The sequence below is a fragment of the Theropithecus gelada genome, chromosome 1, assembly GCF_003255815.1.
Source record: "Theropithecus gelada isolate Dixy chromosome 1, Tgel_1.0, whole genome shotgun sequence".
Lineage (NCBI taxonomy): Eukaryota > Metazoa > Chordata > Mammalia > Primates > Cercopithecidae > Theropithecus > Theropithecus gelada.
Genome location: NC_037668.1, coordinates 98,889,242 through 98,904,388, shown reverse-complemented (window position 1 = coordinate 98,904,388; position 15,147 = coordinate 98,889,242). Strand labels below are relative to the sequence as shown.

Here is a 15,147-nt window from a genome sequence, read left to right as displayed (position 1 = left end):
TTTTTTTTTTTTTTGAGACGGAGTCTCGCTCTGTCGCCCAGGCGGGACTGCAGTGGCCGGATCTCAGCTCACTGCAAGCTCCGCCTCCTGGGTTTACCATTCTCCTGCCTCAGCCTCCCGAGTAGCTAGGACTACATTAGCTGGGACTACAGGTGCCCGCCACCTCGCCCGGCTAGTTTTTTGTATTTTTTAGTAGAGACGGGGTTTCACCGTGTTAGCCAGGATGGTCTCCATCTCCTGACCTCGTGATCTGCCCGTCTCGGCCTCCCAAAGTGCTGGGATTATAGGCTTGAGCCACGGCGCCCGGCCTTTTTTTTTTTTTTTTTTTTTTTATTGTACTTCAAGTTCTAGGGTACATGTGCACAACGTGCAGGTTTGTTACATATGTATACATGTGCCATGTTGGTATGCTGCACCCTTTAACTCGTCAGCACCCATCGACTCATCATTTACATCAGCTATAACTCCCAATGCCATCTCTCCCCACTCCCCCCTCCCCATAATAGGCCCCAGTGTGTGATGTTCCCCTTCCCATGTCCAAGTGATCTCATTATTCAATTCCCACCTATGAGTGAGAACACGTGGTGTTTGGTTTTCTGTTCTTGCCATAGTTTGCTGAGAATGATGGTTTCCAGCTGCATCCATGTCCCTACAAAGGACACAAACTCATCCTTTTTTATGGCTGCATAGTATTCCATGGTGTATATGTGCCACATTTTCTTAATCCAGTCTGTCACTGATGGACATTTGGGTTGATTCCAAGTCTCTGCTATTGTGAATAGTGCTGCAATAAACATACGTGTGCATGTGTCTTTATAGCAGCATGATTTATAATCCTTTGGGTATATACCCAGTAATGGGATGGCTGGGTCAAATGGTATTTCTAGTTCTAGATCCTTGAGGAATCGCCATACTGTTTTCCATAATGGTTGAACTAGTTTACAGTCCCACCAACAGTGTAAAAGTGTTCCTATTTCTCCACATCCTCTCCAGCACCTGTTGTTTCCTGACTTTTTAACGATCGCCATTCTAACTGGTGTGAGATGGTATCTCATTGTGGTTTTGATTTGCATTTCTCTGATGGCCAGTGATGACGAACATTTTTTCATGCTCGTGTGTCAGCAACACACATTTCTCTAACTGTTCTGTAGGCTGGAAGTCTGATGGATCTCACTGTGCTAAAGTAAAGGTGCCACAGGGCTGCATTGTCTTTTGAGTCTCTGAGGGAGAAGCGTTTACTTGCCGTTTTCAGTTTTTAGAGGAGGCCATCCTCATTCCTTACCTCCTGCATCCCTTCCTCCACCTTCAAAGCCGGAAACACTGTCTATCTGCGACCATTCTTCTATAGTCATGCCTCCCTCTGGCCAGAGCTAGGAAAAGTTCTCTGATTTTTAGGACCCTTGTTTTTACATTGGGTCCACCCAGATAATCCAGGATTATCTCCCCACGTCTGGGTCCTTTACTTTAATCACATCTGCAGAGTCCTTTTTGTCTTGTGTGGTAATGTATTCACAGATTCCAGGGACCGAGAAATGGGTATCTTTGTGTGTGGCGGGAGGCGCATTATTCTGCCTACTATAATGGGAGGTAGTAGTCAGCTCATAGGATGATAAGCCAGGCGGCATCAGAATATATTAATGTAAATATATTTATTTTAAGTAAATTCGGTGTATAATAGTCCATATTTATCAAAGAAGGGAATAATCATCTGCTTTCTTTAAATAAAAGACTTTCATTAACATCATTTGAAATGTTTTATTTATTTATTTATTTATTTTTTGAGATGGAGTCTTGCTCTGTCACCCAGGCTGGAGTGCAGTGGCATGATCTCGGCTCACTGCAAGCTCCACCTCCCGGGTTCATGCCATTCTCCTGTCTCAGCCTCCCGAGTAGCTGGGACTACAGGCGCTGGTCACCACGCCGGGCTAATTTTTTGTATTTTTAGCAGAGACGGGGTTTCACCGTGTTAGCCAGGATGGTCTCGATCTGCTGACCTCATGATCTGCCTGCCTCGGCCTCCCAAAGTGCTGGGATTACAGGTGTGAGCCACTGCGCCCGGCCGAAACGTTTTTATATACATACATACAATTTTTTTTTTTTTTTTTTTTTTTTGAGCCCGAGTCTCACTCTCTCCCCCCGGCTGGAGTGCAGTAGCACAATCTTGGCTTACTGCAACATCCGCCTGCTGGGTTCAAGTAATTCTCCTGCCTCAGCCTCCTAAGTAGCTGGGATTACAGGCACACACCATCATGCCTGGCTAATATTTGTGTTTTTAGTAGAGACAGGGTTTCACCACGTTGCCCAGGCTGGTCTCGAACTCCTGGGTTCAGGGGATCCATCCACCTCGACCCCCCGAAGTGCTGGGATTACAGGCGTGAGCCACCTGGCCTGTGTACATTCAATTTTAAAATTAAATTATATTGTTTAAAAGTAAATTATTGTTAAATAGCAATAATTCCATTGCCTTCCACAAGTCTGCATATTTCAAATAATATAACAACAAAACTTTATATATAAAAGTATCTATTCTGTTTTTTTCACTTAATACTTATATATACTATTTTTGAATTGTTGTTTTATTAAGCTTTACACCTGATGTTGGAGATGTATGTATTTACAATTTCTTGCTAGTATATATAATGCTACTCTGAACATTTATTTATTGTATAGCTACTATTTGCTTTTATTGGATAAATCATTTGGAAAAATTCCTGTGAAAGAAATTCCACAGGAGGATTGCATGAAGCCAGGAGTTTGAGATCAACCTAGTTAACATAGTGAGACCCCGTCTCTATAAAAAATAAAAATATTAGTTGAGTGTGGTGGCATATACTTGTAATCCCAGCATCTCGGGAGGCTGAGGCAGGAGGATCATTTGAGCCCAGGAGTTCAGGACTACAGTGAGCTATGATTGCACCACTGCACTCAAGCCTTGGTGATAGAGTGAGACACTATCTCAAAAAACAAAACATGAGTCAAGTCCCAGAGCTTGAGTTTGCCTTATAAGACAAAACTGGAAATTCCCATCGGCTTTGCCAGGGATTCGTTTAAGAATAAAAACTGTGGCCAAATAAGACAAAAGGGAAATGGCTGGAGACCAGTGTCACACAGCCTTGTAAGAATTTTGGTGTATTATTTCCTCTCTTTCTGTCTGTCTGCTTAACCTGCTCTACCTGCTTTTTTGTTATATACTTGTATTTTTGAAATAAAATTGAGTATACATGAGCAGAATTGGCAGTTCCAGAAATCCTATGACTCAGCTCTCTTTTCCTGTTGACTTATCAATACTAGGACTAGTCATTATCAGCTTGGTGGAAAAAGACACAGAAGATGGGGAATTAAAAGAATCAAATATTTACTTACTTCAAACTAATATAGCCAATTACATCTTTTATCTCACAATAGTAGTCCATTTTGCCAACAAGAGTAGATGTATGTGTTTATAATTTCTTGCTAGTATATAACAATTAATTGCTAGTTTACAATTTCTTGCTGATGGTTAAGTGTCCTTTTTCCCAAAGCAAATCAATTTCAGATATGTTAGTACTTCGTTCAATTGCTTGTAGTCAAGTTCAGTAACCTTGGAGCCAGGTTCCTACGTGTTGATGTTATGCCCACTTTAAATCATAGAGACCCACCTTTTCTTCCCTCATACATCCAAGTTTTTGAGGGACATGTGGATGCCTGCTAGTACTGTTTATCTGTTTATCTACTACAAATATGTGTTTATCTCTCTCTCTGTCTCTTTCTCTCTCTCTCTCTCTCTCTTTCTCTCTCTCACACACACACACACACACAATTGTAGGCCTTCAGAGGACAGTGTGAAAGACTCAGATGGTCCTGAAGGACATGGAAATCTCAGAAGTAGAAATGAATACTAGGATTAGAAGTGTTCCAGAAGTAGAAAACAGAAAGAATAAAGGCCAAGAGGGAAGAAAGAATAAAGGGATATTCTAGACCAATGGACTATAGCTAGAGTTTGGAGTCTGTGTAGGCAGTTAGTGGGAGACAAAACTGGAAAGAATAGTTTGGACAGTATTGTAGAGGGCTTTGAACACCAGAGTTAAATTTCTGTTTGATGGACAATGGGAAGACATTGATGATTTTCTAGTTAGAGAGGATTTGATCACAGCTGGGATTGGAAGCTACACCTGTGATGGGCAGATATCTGTATACACCATCTTAGTCTACTTGGGCTGCCATAACAAAGCTGTAAACTTGATGGCTTAAACAGCGGACATTTATTTCTCACAGTTCAGGAAGCTGAAGATTCTAAGATCAAGGTGCCCTCAGATTCAGTTTCTGGTGAAGGCCCTTTTCCTGGCTTGTAGACTGCTGTCTTCTTGCTGTGCCCCACATGGCTGAAGGAGTCACCTGTGGGTTCTTCACCCTCTTCTTATAAGGATGATAATCCCATCATAGGAGCTTTCATGACCCTATCTAAACCTAATTACCTCCCATAGGCCTCACCTGCTAATACCATCACATAAAGGGTTGGGGCTTCCACATATAAACATTCAGTCCGTACCTGTACCATCTGAGTGTCTGTTATAACCATAATTCAAATGAGAGAAAGATCTGAACAAGGATGAGTGTGAAGCAAGAGCAAAAGGCATTGCAGAGGATGAGGAAAAAAAGAGTTCTCAGACTCTGAAATATTGAGCCAGGGTGAGTGTAACAAAATGCTATCATTGGAGTTGTGGTTAAGTGGTTAGGGATGTTTTGGATGCTCAGGGATGTTGAATTCAATTTAAGTGATGTGACCTGAGGGCAGAACATACAGATAAGTGTAAGCCTCGAGAGAGAGATTAGATTCAATAGAAATGTACCATGAGCAAAAAAAACACAAGCAACATATAATTTAAAGTTTTCTAGTAACTGCATTTTTTAAAAGTCAGGACAAACAAGTGACATTAATTTGAATAATATATTTTTAACACAACATATGGAAATATTAGTCCATTGTGTAATCAACATATTCTAACATTTCAATGTGCTTTGGCTATATGTCAAGTACTCAAGAGTTGTATAGGTCTAGAATGGGAAACTTAGGAGCCAGTGACAAAGTCAGCTAATTTCTTTGCTTGGGAATGCGAACCCACGTTTGAGTTGCTCCTGCTTTTTTTGCTGTTATGAACAATGCTGTTATGAAATAGTCATATACACAACTCTTGGTGCAAGAATTCTGGATAGTATATTCCTAGGAGTTGTACCTCTGGGAAGTAGCAGGTGAAATAGTGCCAATTTGTTTTTTTTCTTTCTTTCTTTCTTTTTTTTTTTTTTGAGACGGAGTTTCGCTCTTGTTGCCCAGGCTGGAGTACAATGGCACGATCTCGGCTCATTGCAACCTCCACCTCCCAGGTTCAAGAGATTCTCCTGCCTCAGTCTCCCGAGTAACTGGGATTACAGACATGTACCACTACGACCAGCTAATTTTGTATTTTTAGTAGAAACAGGGTTTCTCCGAGTTGGTCAGGCTGGTCTTGAACTCCCGACCTCAGGTGATGCACCTGCTTCGGCCTCCCAAAGTCCTGGGATTACAGAAGTGAGTCACCGTGCCTGGCATGCCAATTTGTTTTCTAAGATGGTTGTTCCAGTTTACACACCCACTAATAGTGTGTAAAAGAGTCCTCACCTTATTCTACATCCTCAGGAACAGTATAGTCACATTTCTTCATTTTGATCAATCTAGAGAGTATAAAATTGCTTTGCATTTGTTGTAATTTGAATGTTTTCTGATGATTAATAATTTTGAACATTTTTCATATGCATACGAACATCTTTTTCATTCAAATATAAATACATATTATGTAACTCATACACTGTCACTTGTGTGTTGTATTATATATTACTTCAAATATAAAAATTTGTTATCTCACAAATACTTATTGAACATCTGCTATCTGCTACGTATTGATCTAGGCACTTGGAGAAAAAAATAGCCCCAAATTCCTGCAATCATGGAGTTTACATTGTGTAGTATATATTGGGTGGGGGCAAAGAAAAGTAAAATACTGTACATCATATGGTGTTAGTCTGGCTCATCCATTTCACCTCATTCAGTCTTGGGTTCTGCAAATGTAAGAAGGAGGTGGTAATACTACCTGTCTTATGATGTTTATTAAATACATATGAAGGACTTGGCACCATATCCAATAAATAGTAAGGATTCTGAAAATGCTAGTGGCAATAATAATAATAATAATAACAACAACAATATTATTATTTCCTCCTTTCTTGCTTCTACTTTTTCTGCAGTATTTTTTTAATTAGAACTACTGAAAATTTAAGATTAACATGTTTTTGTTATTGTTGAAGTGTTGGCTTTCATTTGGGTGAACTTGTGGTGTTTTCTGCAACAAGACATGACTTTGGCTCATTTTGAGATGTGTTATTTTCAAGCTTCTTAAATTCCAAGAATCAACAGCCTGAAGACATGCATGTTTCAAAAAGCTACATCGTGTTTAATAGCCAAAAATGTGGGGAAATACCTAGAAATGTCTTGTATAATTCAGGACTGTGTTATCCGAGTATAAATGTTGCTTGAATTAATCATTTCAATGCAACAACCAATTTATTGAAAACCGACTGCGTGCAACGTACAGGGTAGAGGAGATGCATATGACCTTATTAATCTTTGAAACAATTATTTGTCCCCCTTTCTTAGATAATGATGTTGAAAATGATCTTCAATCAGACATCAGTTGAGCACTGCAAGACACATACAGGGAAGCAGAAAGAATGCAACTTCTTCTTAATAGCTGTTCGCCTGGCTTCACTAAACCAGATCTTGGATCCTTGGGTTTACCTGCTGTTAAGAAAGATCCTTCTTCGAAAGTTTTGCCAGGTAGCAAATGCTGTCTCCAGCTGCTCTAATGATGGACAGAAAGGGCAGCCTATCTCATTATCTAATGAAATAATACAGACAGAAGCATGAAAGAAAACACTTAACTTGCATGTGCACAGCTTTTGGTAACAAATATCGCTAAACCTTACTGTGAATTTAGGCATCTCTGGCATGCCACTGTTTATGCATTGAAGTGAAATTTTTGGTATAAAGCTAAATGGTCTTAGAAGCATAGAAAATCCCTATGTGCCAAAAGTAGTGAAACACAAACAAAGGAAAATATATTAATAACAGTCTAGTGTTTTTGTTGAGTCTGCCATTTGCAGCTGAATATGTGATTAATTATGTGATGAAAACATTTTTTATAAATGATCTTGGTCTATTGGGGGGCGGGGATAGTTAATATTCCAGTACACTGAATACATGAGGAATTTAACCACATATGTCATTGAAGACAAAGGATAGCAGTTTGTTTTTATTCAAAGACATTGCTGTGTTCTCTTTCATTGCCTCTCTCACTTTCTGTCACTTTTTTCCTCCTTACATTAAAAAAAGTTTAATTACAGTTAAAAATGTATAATGTGTTTATAATATTCATCAATACTGTTATTCAAATATTGCTCAATACAGCAAATTAACTCCTAACCTAACAAAGTTTAAGTTTAGTTGGATTGATAATTAGATTTACTTTTTATCTGAGTAAGAACCAATTCCATTTGTTTGAAATATGGAGTTTGTGACTACACAAATTGCTAATTATTCTTTCTTTTGAATATATTTTACATTTCTATGAGCCTAAGGAAGATTCATAAAACTGACCTATGGGAGTTGTGAAGTAGTTTTTCAGAATGCTATGTAAGGACAGATTTGAGCACTAACTATAGGTACTCTGAATATATAATTTCCCTTGATTTTTCACCAAAAGTGTTCCCCAGTCTTTGACTCATTACATTCCAATACTGAGTCCAAAACAAATAAATATTTTGAAGAGTCAGTGAATACTTTCCATTGTTTGGCCTATTTATATAAGAAAATTAATAACATTGACCCTTCACAGTTCTTCTGCCTGCTCCCCAAAGTGGCTCTATCTAAATATTTATTACTAAAATGTTTTTCCTACAGTCCACATGAGTACAAACCTCAATAGCTAAGCCTGACATATTTGTGCACCAGTAGATCACTACATTAAGTTTTGGGAATTGCACTTCTTAGAAATGTCTCCCCACCAAACATAGTAATCCTGTAGTTTACGCCTGCACAAAGCTTGTCGTATTCTTTGGTGCATTCATTTTGTAAACCCATTAACTTTTTATTGCAAAGATTTTCATTTGCAGTTTCTTGTACTGCTTTTCTAGTTTTTTAAAAGCTTGAGATTTATTTATACTTCTTGTAGTAACTGCATATTTGTCTGTGTGTTTAGTGGTCATTTGGTAAAGAATTAATTTCGGTAGGTGCAATATGTCTTATCAGATTGATATATACACCAGCCTATGTCATCGGTACTAATCATTTTAAATGATCATGTCAAATTGAATTTGGAGACAAAATCTGCTGAGAGTGCTTATGTAATTCATGATGGTTCTACTAATCTAAATTTTGGAAAAGATAAATAGACTATACTAAAACCTCTCTATGCCATAGAATTGGATTATCCCATGGGTCAACTCATTGAGTATAAGACAAAACTACCTACTTTTTTTCAAAAGTGCACTTAAATCACATAATAAAGAGGCTTTACCTCTTGGGTGGTCCTGTGACCCTAAGTTCTAATCAGATAGACACAGAGGCAGTGTAGATTTGAGTGGCATGAGCATGATTAAGTTATTCCTTCCAGCATCTAGTATAACACCTGGAATATAGAAATTGTCCAATAAATATTTATTCAGTGAATCAATGAGCAGAAGTTTGCCAGAACAGTACACATTGGCAAGGCACATACCACATGATTGAAGTGCTTCATGCCATTACAGTCCATCAGGCTGATAAAGTGAATTATTTCTTCTTATTTAATTACAGAAATATGAATTTGCCTTCAAGGGTGCAGTGTCATATTGCTGTAAAACAAAGTGCTTTATTTATACTAATAATTTAGGAGACCGATACTTACAAATGATAGTGGACATTACTACCAAAAGAATATCACTTTTCATCTAACCACAAAAATACAGAAAGCCAAAAAGCCTGAAACTTATTCTTAACTGCAAAATAAATTCCTGCCCAGGAGATATATTTTAGGAGGGGATGAATGGCAGCTTTTGTGTTTTTTTTTTTAACAAGCTTGAAAGGGATGTGGAAAAGAAAGAAATTAGGTAAATGGCATATGAGTTTTGTTATCTAGACATTTGTTAGTCCAGGGAAACCTGATAAAAAATGAAAATCCCAAATGATTTCAGCCTTTTTGTGATGGCTGAGGTTAGATTTCAGAGATGTACAGAGACTAAGGCGGTGGTTAGAAAGAGGATATACGTAGTCACAGCAGAAAGACGTGTCTAAGTTTAATTTTATTCGCCTTCAAGTTCACTCATGTATACTTAGTTTGTCCATACATATGTCTAATCAGGAAAAATGCATGTATAGATTATGACATTCCTGAACTTTGAAGTATTGGTTAAAAGACAATTAAAGGCCAAGAAAACCATGTTGGAAGAAGTAAGCGAATGAAATGTAGAAATATATGTAAAATTAGCAAGTGTCAATTTTACCAAGTAGTGTTTATTTTCCAAACAATGAATTTATATACTATGCTGAGTCATAGATGAGAATGATCACATGTTACTTAATGAGAGCAGTTTACTTTTCAAATAAAATAGCTATGATGAATGTCTTAAAAGTATCTTGAAGTTGAAGAAACAAAAATGAGTTATCTCAATATTTACCAAATTAACCTAGTGCTGTATATATCCCAAGATATTTTAGGTAAATGTAAGTGTTTAATCATGCCAGATTTAAACTAGTCTGAAATACAAGGTATACATATATTTCCACTTACATTTCTTTATTTTATGAAATATCTCTTGACCATATTGCAGAAAATAATTGCAAAACCTCATGTAAGTTAACTATGAAAGATCCTGTGAGCACATTGGTGTTGAGTGACAGACAAACTAAAAACTGGCAAACAGTATTTTAATAAGGGGGTCACTCTGTGGCAGTATTCTAATATTGGATTTTCAAGTAGATTAGGCTTTTTATTTATTCAATGCTTTTTATAATTTTGTTCTTTTTGACTCCAAATTATTGGTCAGCTTTCAACCTTCTCCACATCAGCAATCATTTAATAGTTCTTTTGGTTGAGATCAACTCAGAAAAAGAAAATAGAAAACTTTTGTTCTTTGAAATTTTAGACATGCATAATATCTATTTATTTTCATAATTTAACCCCAAAAGCTTCTCCTGCAATACACAGGATTCTAGGAGCTGAATGACATAGGGAGACTACAGAGCATTTATTATTACAAACACGCAAAAAGCTTAAGTTGAAGAATTAAAATTTCTATTTTTTAATCTATATAACAAGTACAAACCATCAACAATGACAAAATTTAACAGCTGCTTGTTTATTGCTTGTTTTATATGTTTACATATCTCAAAATCTGTTAAAACGGAGGTCTAAAAAATGTACAGAATTGTGCAACTGTGGCTTAGTCCATAAGACTTTTCTGAGTTGCAATAAAGTGCTGACACAAAGTGACAGATGTCTGTGATGTTTCATGACATAGGTTATGATTGAGCCAATTTACAAAATTTAATAACCAACCTAAACTCACATACATATTTGTTAAGAAGCTGACATTAGTTCAGTATTGTAAGGAAACTAACTAGGTGGTGATGATGATAAAAGAATTAGGGGAAACATTTTATTTGATATGTTCTCTGTTTTGTAATTCCTAAAATGAAGATTCTATTTAAGGGTTATAATTTATACAAGTTTAGTCATATACCATTACATTATGATACCATAAGCAGAGTGCATTATGATTCTCTAGAAATATAATTCAATCAGATACGTATCATATTCATTTATATGTCACACATTTTCTTTACTGAGAATAAAAATTATCTTATTTTCAGAAGCTTTGTATCAATCAGTTTCATATAATAAGCAACCCAGATATCTACTAGATTACATATTTCTTCATTTGAAACTACACTGTTTTCTCCTAGTCCCCTTGACTCTACTGTGCTTATCCATTCTTTCACAGAGAGAAAGTAACAAACATATTTCCTGTTGGTGAGGCTGGGATTGTTTTTAAGAGGAGAGATAATAACTTCATATTTTTAAAGTGCCAGTACCCTAATGTGTGAGACAGATCAGAATCTGTTGTGTAGTAAGTCTGCTTTGTTGAAGAATTTATTATGGGAGTAAAGATGAGAAGGAAAGAGATCACCATTAGAAACAAGTCAGCCTTTTCATGCTTTTTTGAGCAATTTGGAGATGATTCTACTTCTCAAGTTATTATCATTCATGCATCTCCTCAATACTATTGTTAAATGCTTTAGAATTAGAATATTTTAATCCTTTAATTAAAGTGAGCCAAACATCTAGGCAAAAACGGCCAATCATCAAACTTTAATAGGAATTCAAATATAGATTCCTTATACAGTTTTCCATGTCTGTAGAAATCAAAGCTGTAATGTAAAGCAGGGGGAAATGCATATGATTTACTAACACACTTCAATGTTCTACTTTTGAAAGGACATTCATGTGGGTGGGGCAGAGAACATAGAAAAAGATATGATGGAAAACCTGTCCATTTTCTACCTGTTAAACTTCATCATTTTGCGCCAGGCCCTGGAAGCAAAGAGAGGAAGGGGCTGACTGCATTTATCTTTGAACACTTGAGCATCAGTAGGACAAACTACTGAGTGGCCAGGGGTCTTGTCTGTCAAAGCAAATGATAAGTTCACTCAGGCCATTATTGGCTGCTGAACTCTCTTCCTTCCCAACTTTCTTCCTCGAAAAAGAAAAAAATAGTTTGCCTTCTTGCTCTCCTTATCAAATATTTTTGTACAAATAGTATAAGCCTGTTTAAGCAAATCAATTAAAATAGGCACTGATTATTTTGATCTGTTTGTAACAAGTGGATGTAAGTACTATTTACATGGTGTGCCTAAGGAGGAGCTGAAATCATTGGCACTCTAATCCATATTGTAAAGATCAGTATTGAAAGAATAGTGTTCTTCACCTCTCCTCCACAGCATCCATCCCTATATACTTGATTAAATAGAAAAGTCTATTTTATCACCTCTATGTAAAGTTTCATGGGTAGTTATCGTCAGTATATTTAAATATATCTTCTAGTATGTTTTAAAGGCTGGTCTTCAATACTGTGGAGACAAAAAAATAAAGAGCCTCTGAAAATACATTAGACTTTTGTTGCCATTCAAGCCACAGCTAGTATGTGTATTTAATAAATGTGTGTTATTTATGTCGTGTTTGTCAATGGAAAATAAAGTTGAATGTTCTGAAATGTCCCTGTGTTTTCTTCCTGATGTAAACTCATGTCAGGAATATATTACTTATACCTATGTTAAGTATTTTGCTGAAATCATATCTGATGTGCTTTGTCATATAATAGCACAATGTAATGCAACAGCCCCATGCTATCTGGAAAAATTAGATCATTTTGTTTTATACTCCATAATCATGTATATAGCAAATTATTGTTGATTTAATATAAATCTGAGAGTTGCTCTTTTCCCTTTTTCAACATGATGTTCCTTTGTTTTATAATCTCAAGAGTATTGTTCTTAACACAAAGTGCATTTATAAATTATTCTAAGCTTAGCTATTCCCCTTTCTTGTGGATTTTGGTGTAATCTACAGGCAGCCAAAATAAGAACTGTCCTTGCTCGTAGTCCAACCCTTTAATTGACTTGTGCCTGAGTATTGGTGGGAGCTGAGTATTGGTGGTTATGAATACTGTGCTCCCCAGCTATTTGTTCAAGTACTTATTGAGGTCACTATTGGTCTTCCTTCTTCAATGAAGGGAGAAACTCTGTGGAATGGAGACTGCAAAGTCAAGCTCATTAAAAGTATCCTTCTTTCTTCCTGAGAAAAGGTATCTAGGGAGAATTCTGTCCCTGGTTCCTCTCATGCAGGGGTTCTAGGCCTAGGACCAGATCTTATTGTCTCTAAAATCTTGATTCTTTAGCATTTCAGGATAGGCAGAGATTCATTAAAGTAAACAAAAATCATAGCTAAATAAGAGAGATAAGAGAAATAAATTGTAGTGTTCTATACTCCTGTAGGATTACTATAGTTAATGCTAATATACAGTTTCAAATAGCTGGAAGGAGGCTATTGAATGTTCCCAATACAAAGAAATGATGAATGTTTGAGATGATGTTGATGTGCTAATCACCCTCGTCTGATCACTATACATTATATGTATCAAAACATCGCTCTGTACCCTGTGACTGTCTACAATTATTATTATTAAAATAAATACTTAAATAAAATTTAAAAGTCATTATGACTAGTATGGCTATGGCTGACCCAAAATTTCCACCATCATGCTGGTAAACCTACAGGTCATGGGGTGAGACATTCCCCAGTTTCATGTCCTTAGAGGTCATGGGACCAAATGTCCTTGGGGCCAGTGTGCTTGCTAGTACTAGCCTTGAGTAAATTCATTCTGGATGGATGTTGGTCATGGAGAATTTAAGTCACTTCTCCAAGCTTGCTCTTTCCTTCAACATATATTTATTGCGTACTTATTATGTGCCAAGCTCTGGTAGGTACTAAGACCCAAGGATTAATAAAAACAGCAAGTTCTCAATGAATTTATAACCTGGTAGGGGAACAGGAAATAATCAGAGCTGCAATTAGAGTAAGCACATGGTATCATGAGAATACATGGAAACATAATGCTAACATGAGAAGTGTTCCTGTAGAAGGTGACATTTAATCTGCATTTAGGGGAAAGGAATAGGTGTTAACCTGTAATGAAAGGACATTGTAGGATATTTTTCACTTCACTCTGTCCAAAACATTGCAATTTCCAAATCTGTCAAATGGGCTAAACTTTAGTGACCTTATGGGTAGTGTGGGTCTAAATAGAACCTATCTATATAACCTCTTACGGTCATCAAAGCGGCATGGCTTAAGGGCAGGGTTTCTCAACCTCGGCACTATTGACACATGGGATAGGTAATTCTCTGTCGTGAGGGTTGTCCTATGCATTGTAGGTTATTTCGCAGTGTCCCTGACTTCTACCCATGAGATGCCAGCAATACCTCTCTAGTTGTGACAGTCAAAAATATTCACCGACATTGCCAAATATACTATGGGGGACATAATTGCCCTCAGTTGGAACCTTTCCTTAAAAGCAAGGGCCAGGGCCACTAAACAGGTGCTATGTAGCCAAGGGTTTGTGGGATGAGGTCATCTGTGAGACCTTGGTCCACATAGGCACTGTTCTGGCATTTCCTGAGGCAGCAGGTACCAGAATGCCAGTTTGTGTCTGACTGCACAAAAATGTGGTGCTGCCACTACCACAGTGCCTTGATCACCACAGGCTCTGATCGGCTTCCATCATCACATAAACCTATTCACAGATGATTAGGTACAATGTCTTAGAAAGTATCATCTTTCTATTGATGCCTCCAATCTCTATTCTCTTTTTGATAAGAGGCCTTAGAGTTTGTATGTCTCTCAAAGTGATATCGAAAGTGAATCCTGTTTCCAAAGACCTTTAAAAAATCTGTTATAATTCTACATCATAAGGTAGAATTATATCTTATATTCTCAGAAGGAGAAAACTAATTTATCAAACTCTCCCTTTAAATTAGATGTTTGCATATTTAGTCTGTATACCAAAGCTGCAGAAGCTTCATTTTATCTGAAAGATGATTTTTATAAGGACTAATATTGGGCTATGTCTCTTGACGAGCCTGTGACTTTCTGAGTTCATGCCAGTCTTCAATTCCTCAGGTCTAGGGTTATTATCGTGCATTTTGATAACAGAGTTCAAGTCCTGATCTCTATAACTGACACTACTGAAACCTATTGTTTGTATAAAACGGGAAGATGGATTTACCTACCACACTGAAAACCAAAATCTGATTAAAAAACAAATGCAATTAGAATGAGGGAGCTAATCTGTTAACTGTAAGTTTCTGAGGCCAAGTAACAAAAGACTATGGATAATCAGCGTTCATGCATAATATTCTTATGCATTTTTAAAAAGAAGGCTTTGAATTTAACATACAAGGTTATTTGAATCTGATTTTGCAAAGAACATTGAGAGAAGATAATTCTGAAATCCACAATTGAGGCCGTTTTAAGTTATATTTAA

At 36.9% G+C, this 15,147-nt stretch overlaps 1 protein-coding gene across 5 annotated transcripts in view; it reads left to right on the top strand.

Annotated features, from left to right (window-relative positions):
- PTGER3 (prostaglandin E receptor 3) overlaps positions 1 to 15,147 on the top strand; it is a 200,105-nt gene that overhangs the window by 30,224 nt on the left and 154,734 nt on the right. For all 5 annotated transcript variants that reach the window (XM_025374661.1, XM_025374564.1, XM_025374514.1 and 2 more), the window contains exon 2: positions 6,668 to 6,847. In XM_025374661.1, coding sequence (XP_025230446.1) covers positions 6,668 to 6,847 — 180 coding nt within the window. The remainder of the gene's footprint in view (positions 1 to 6,667; positions 6,848 to 15,147) is intronic.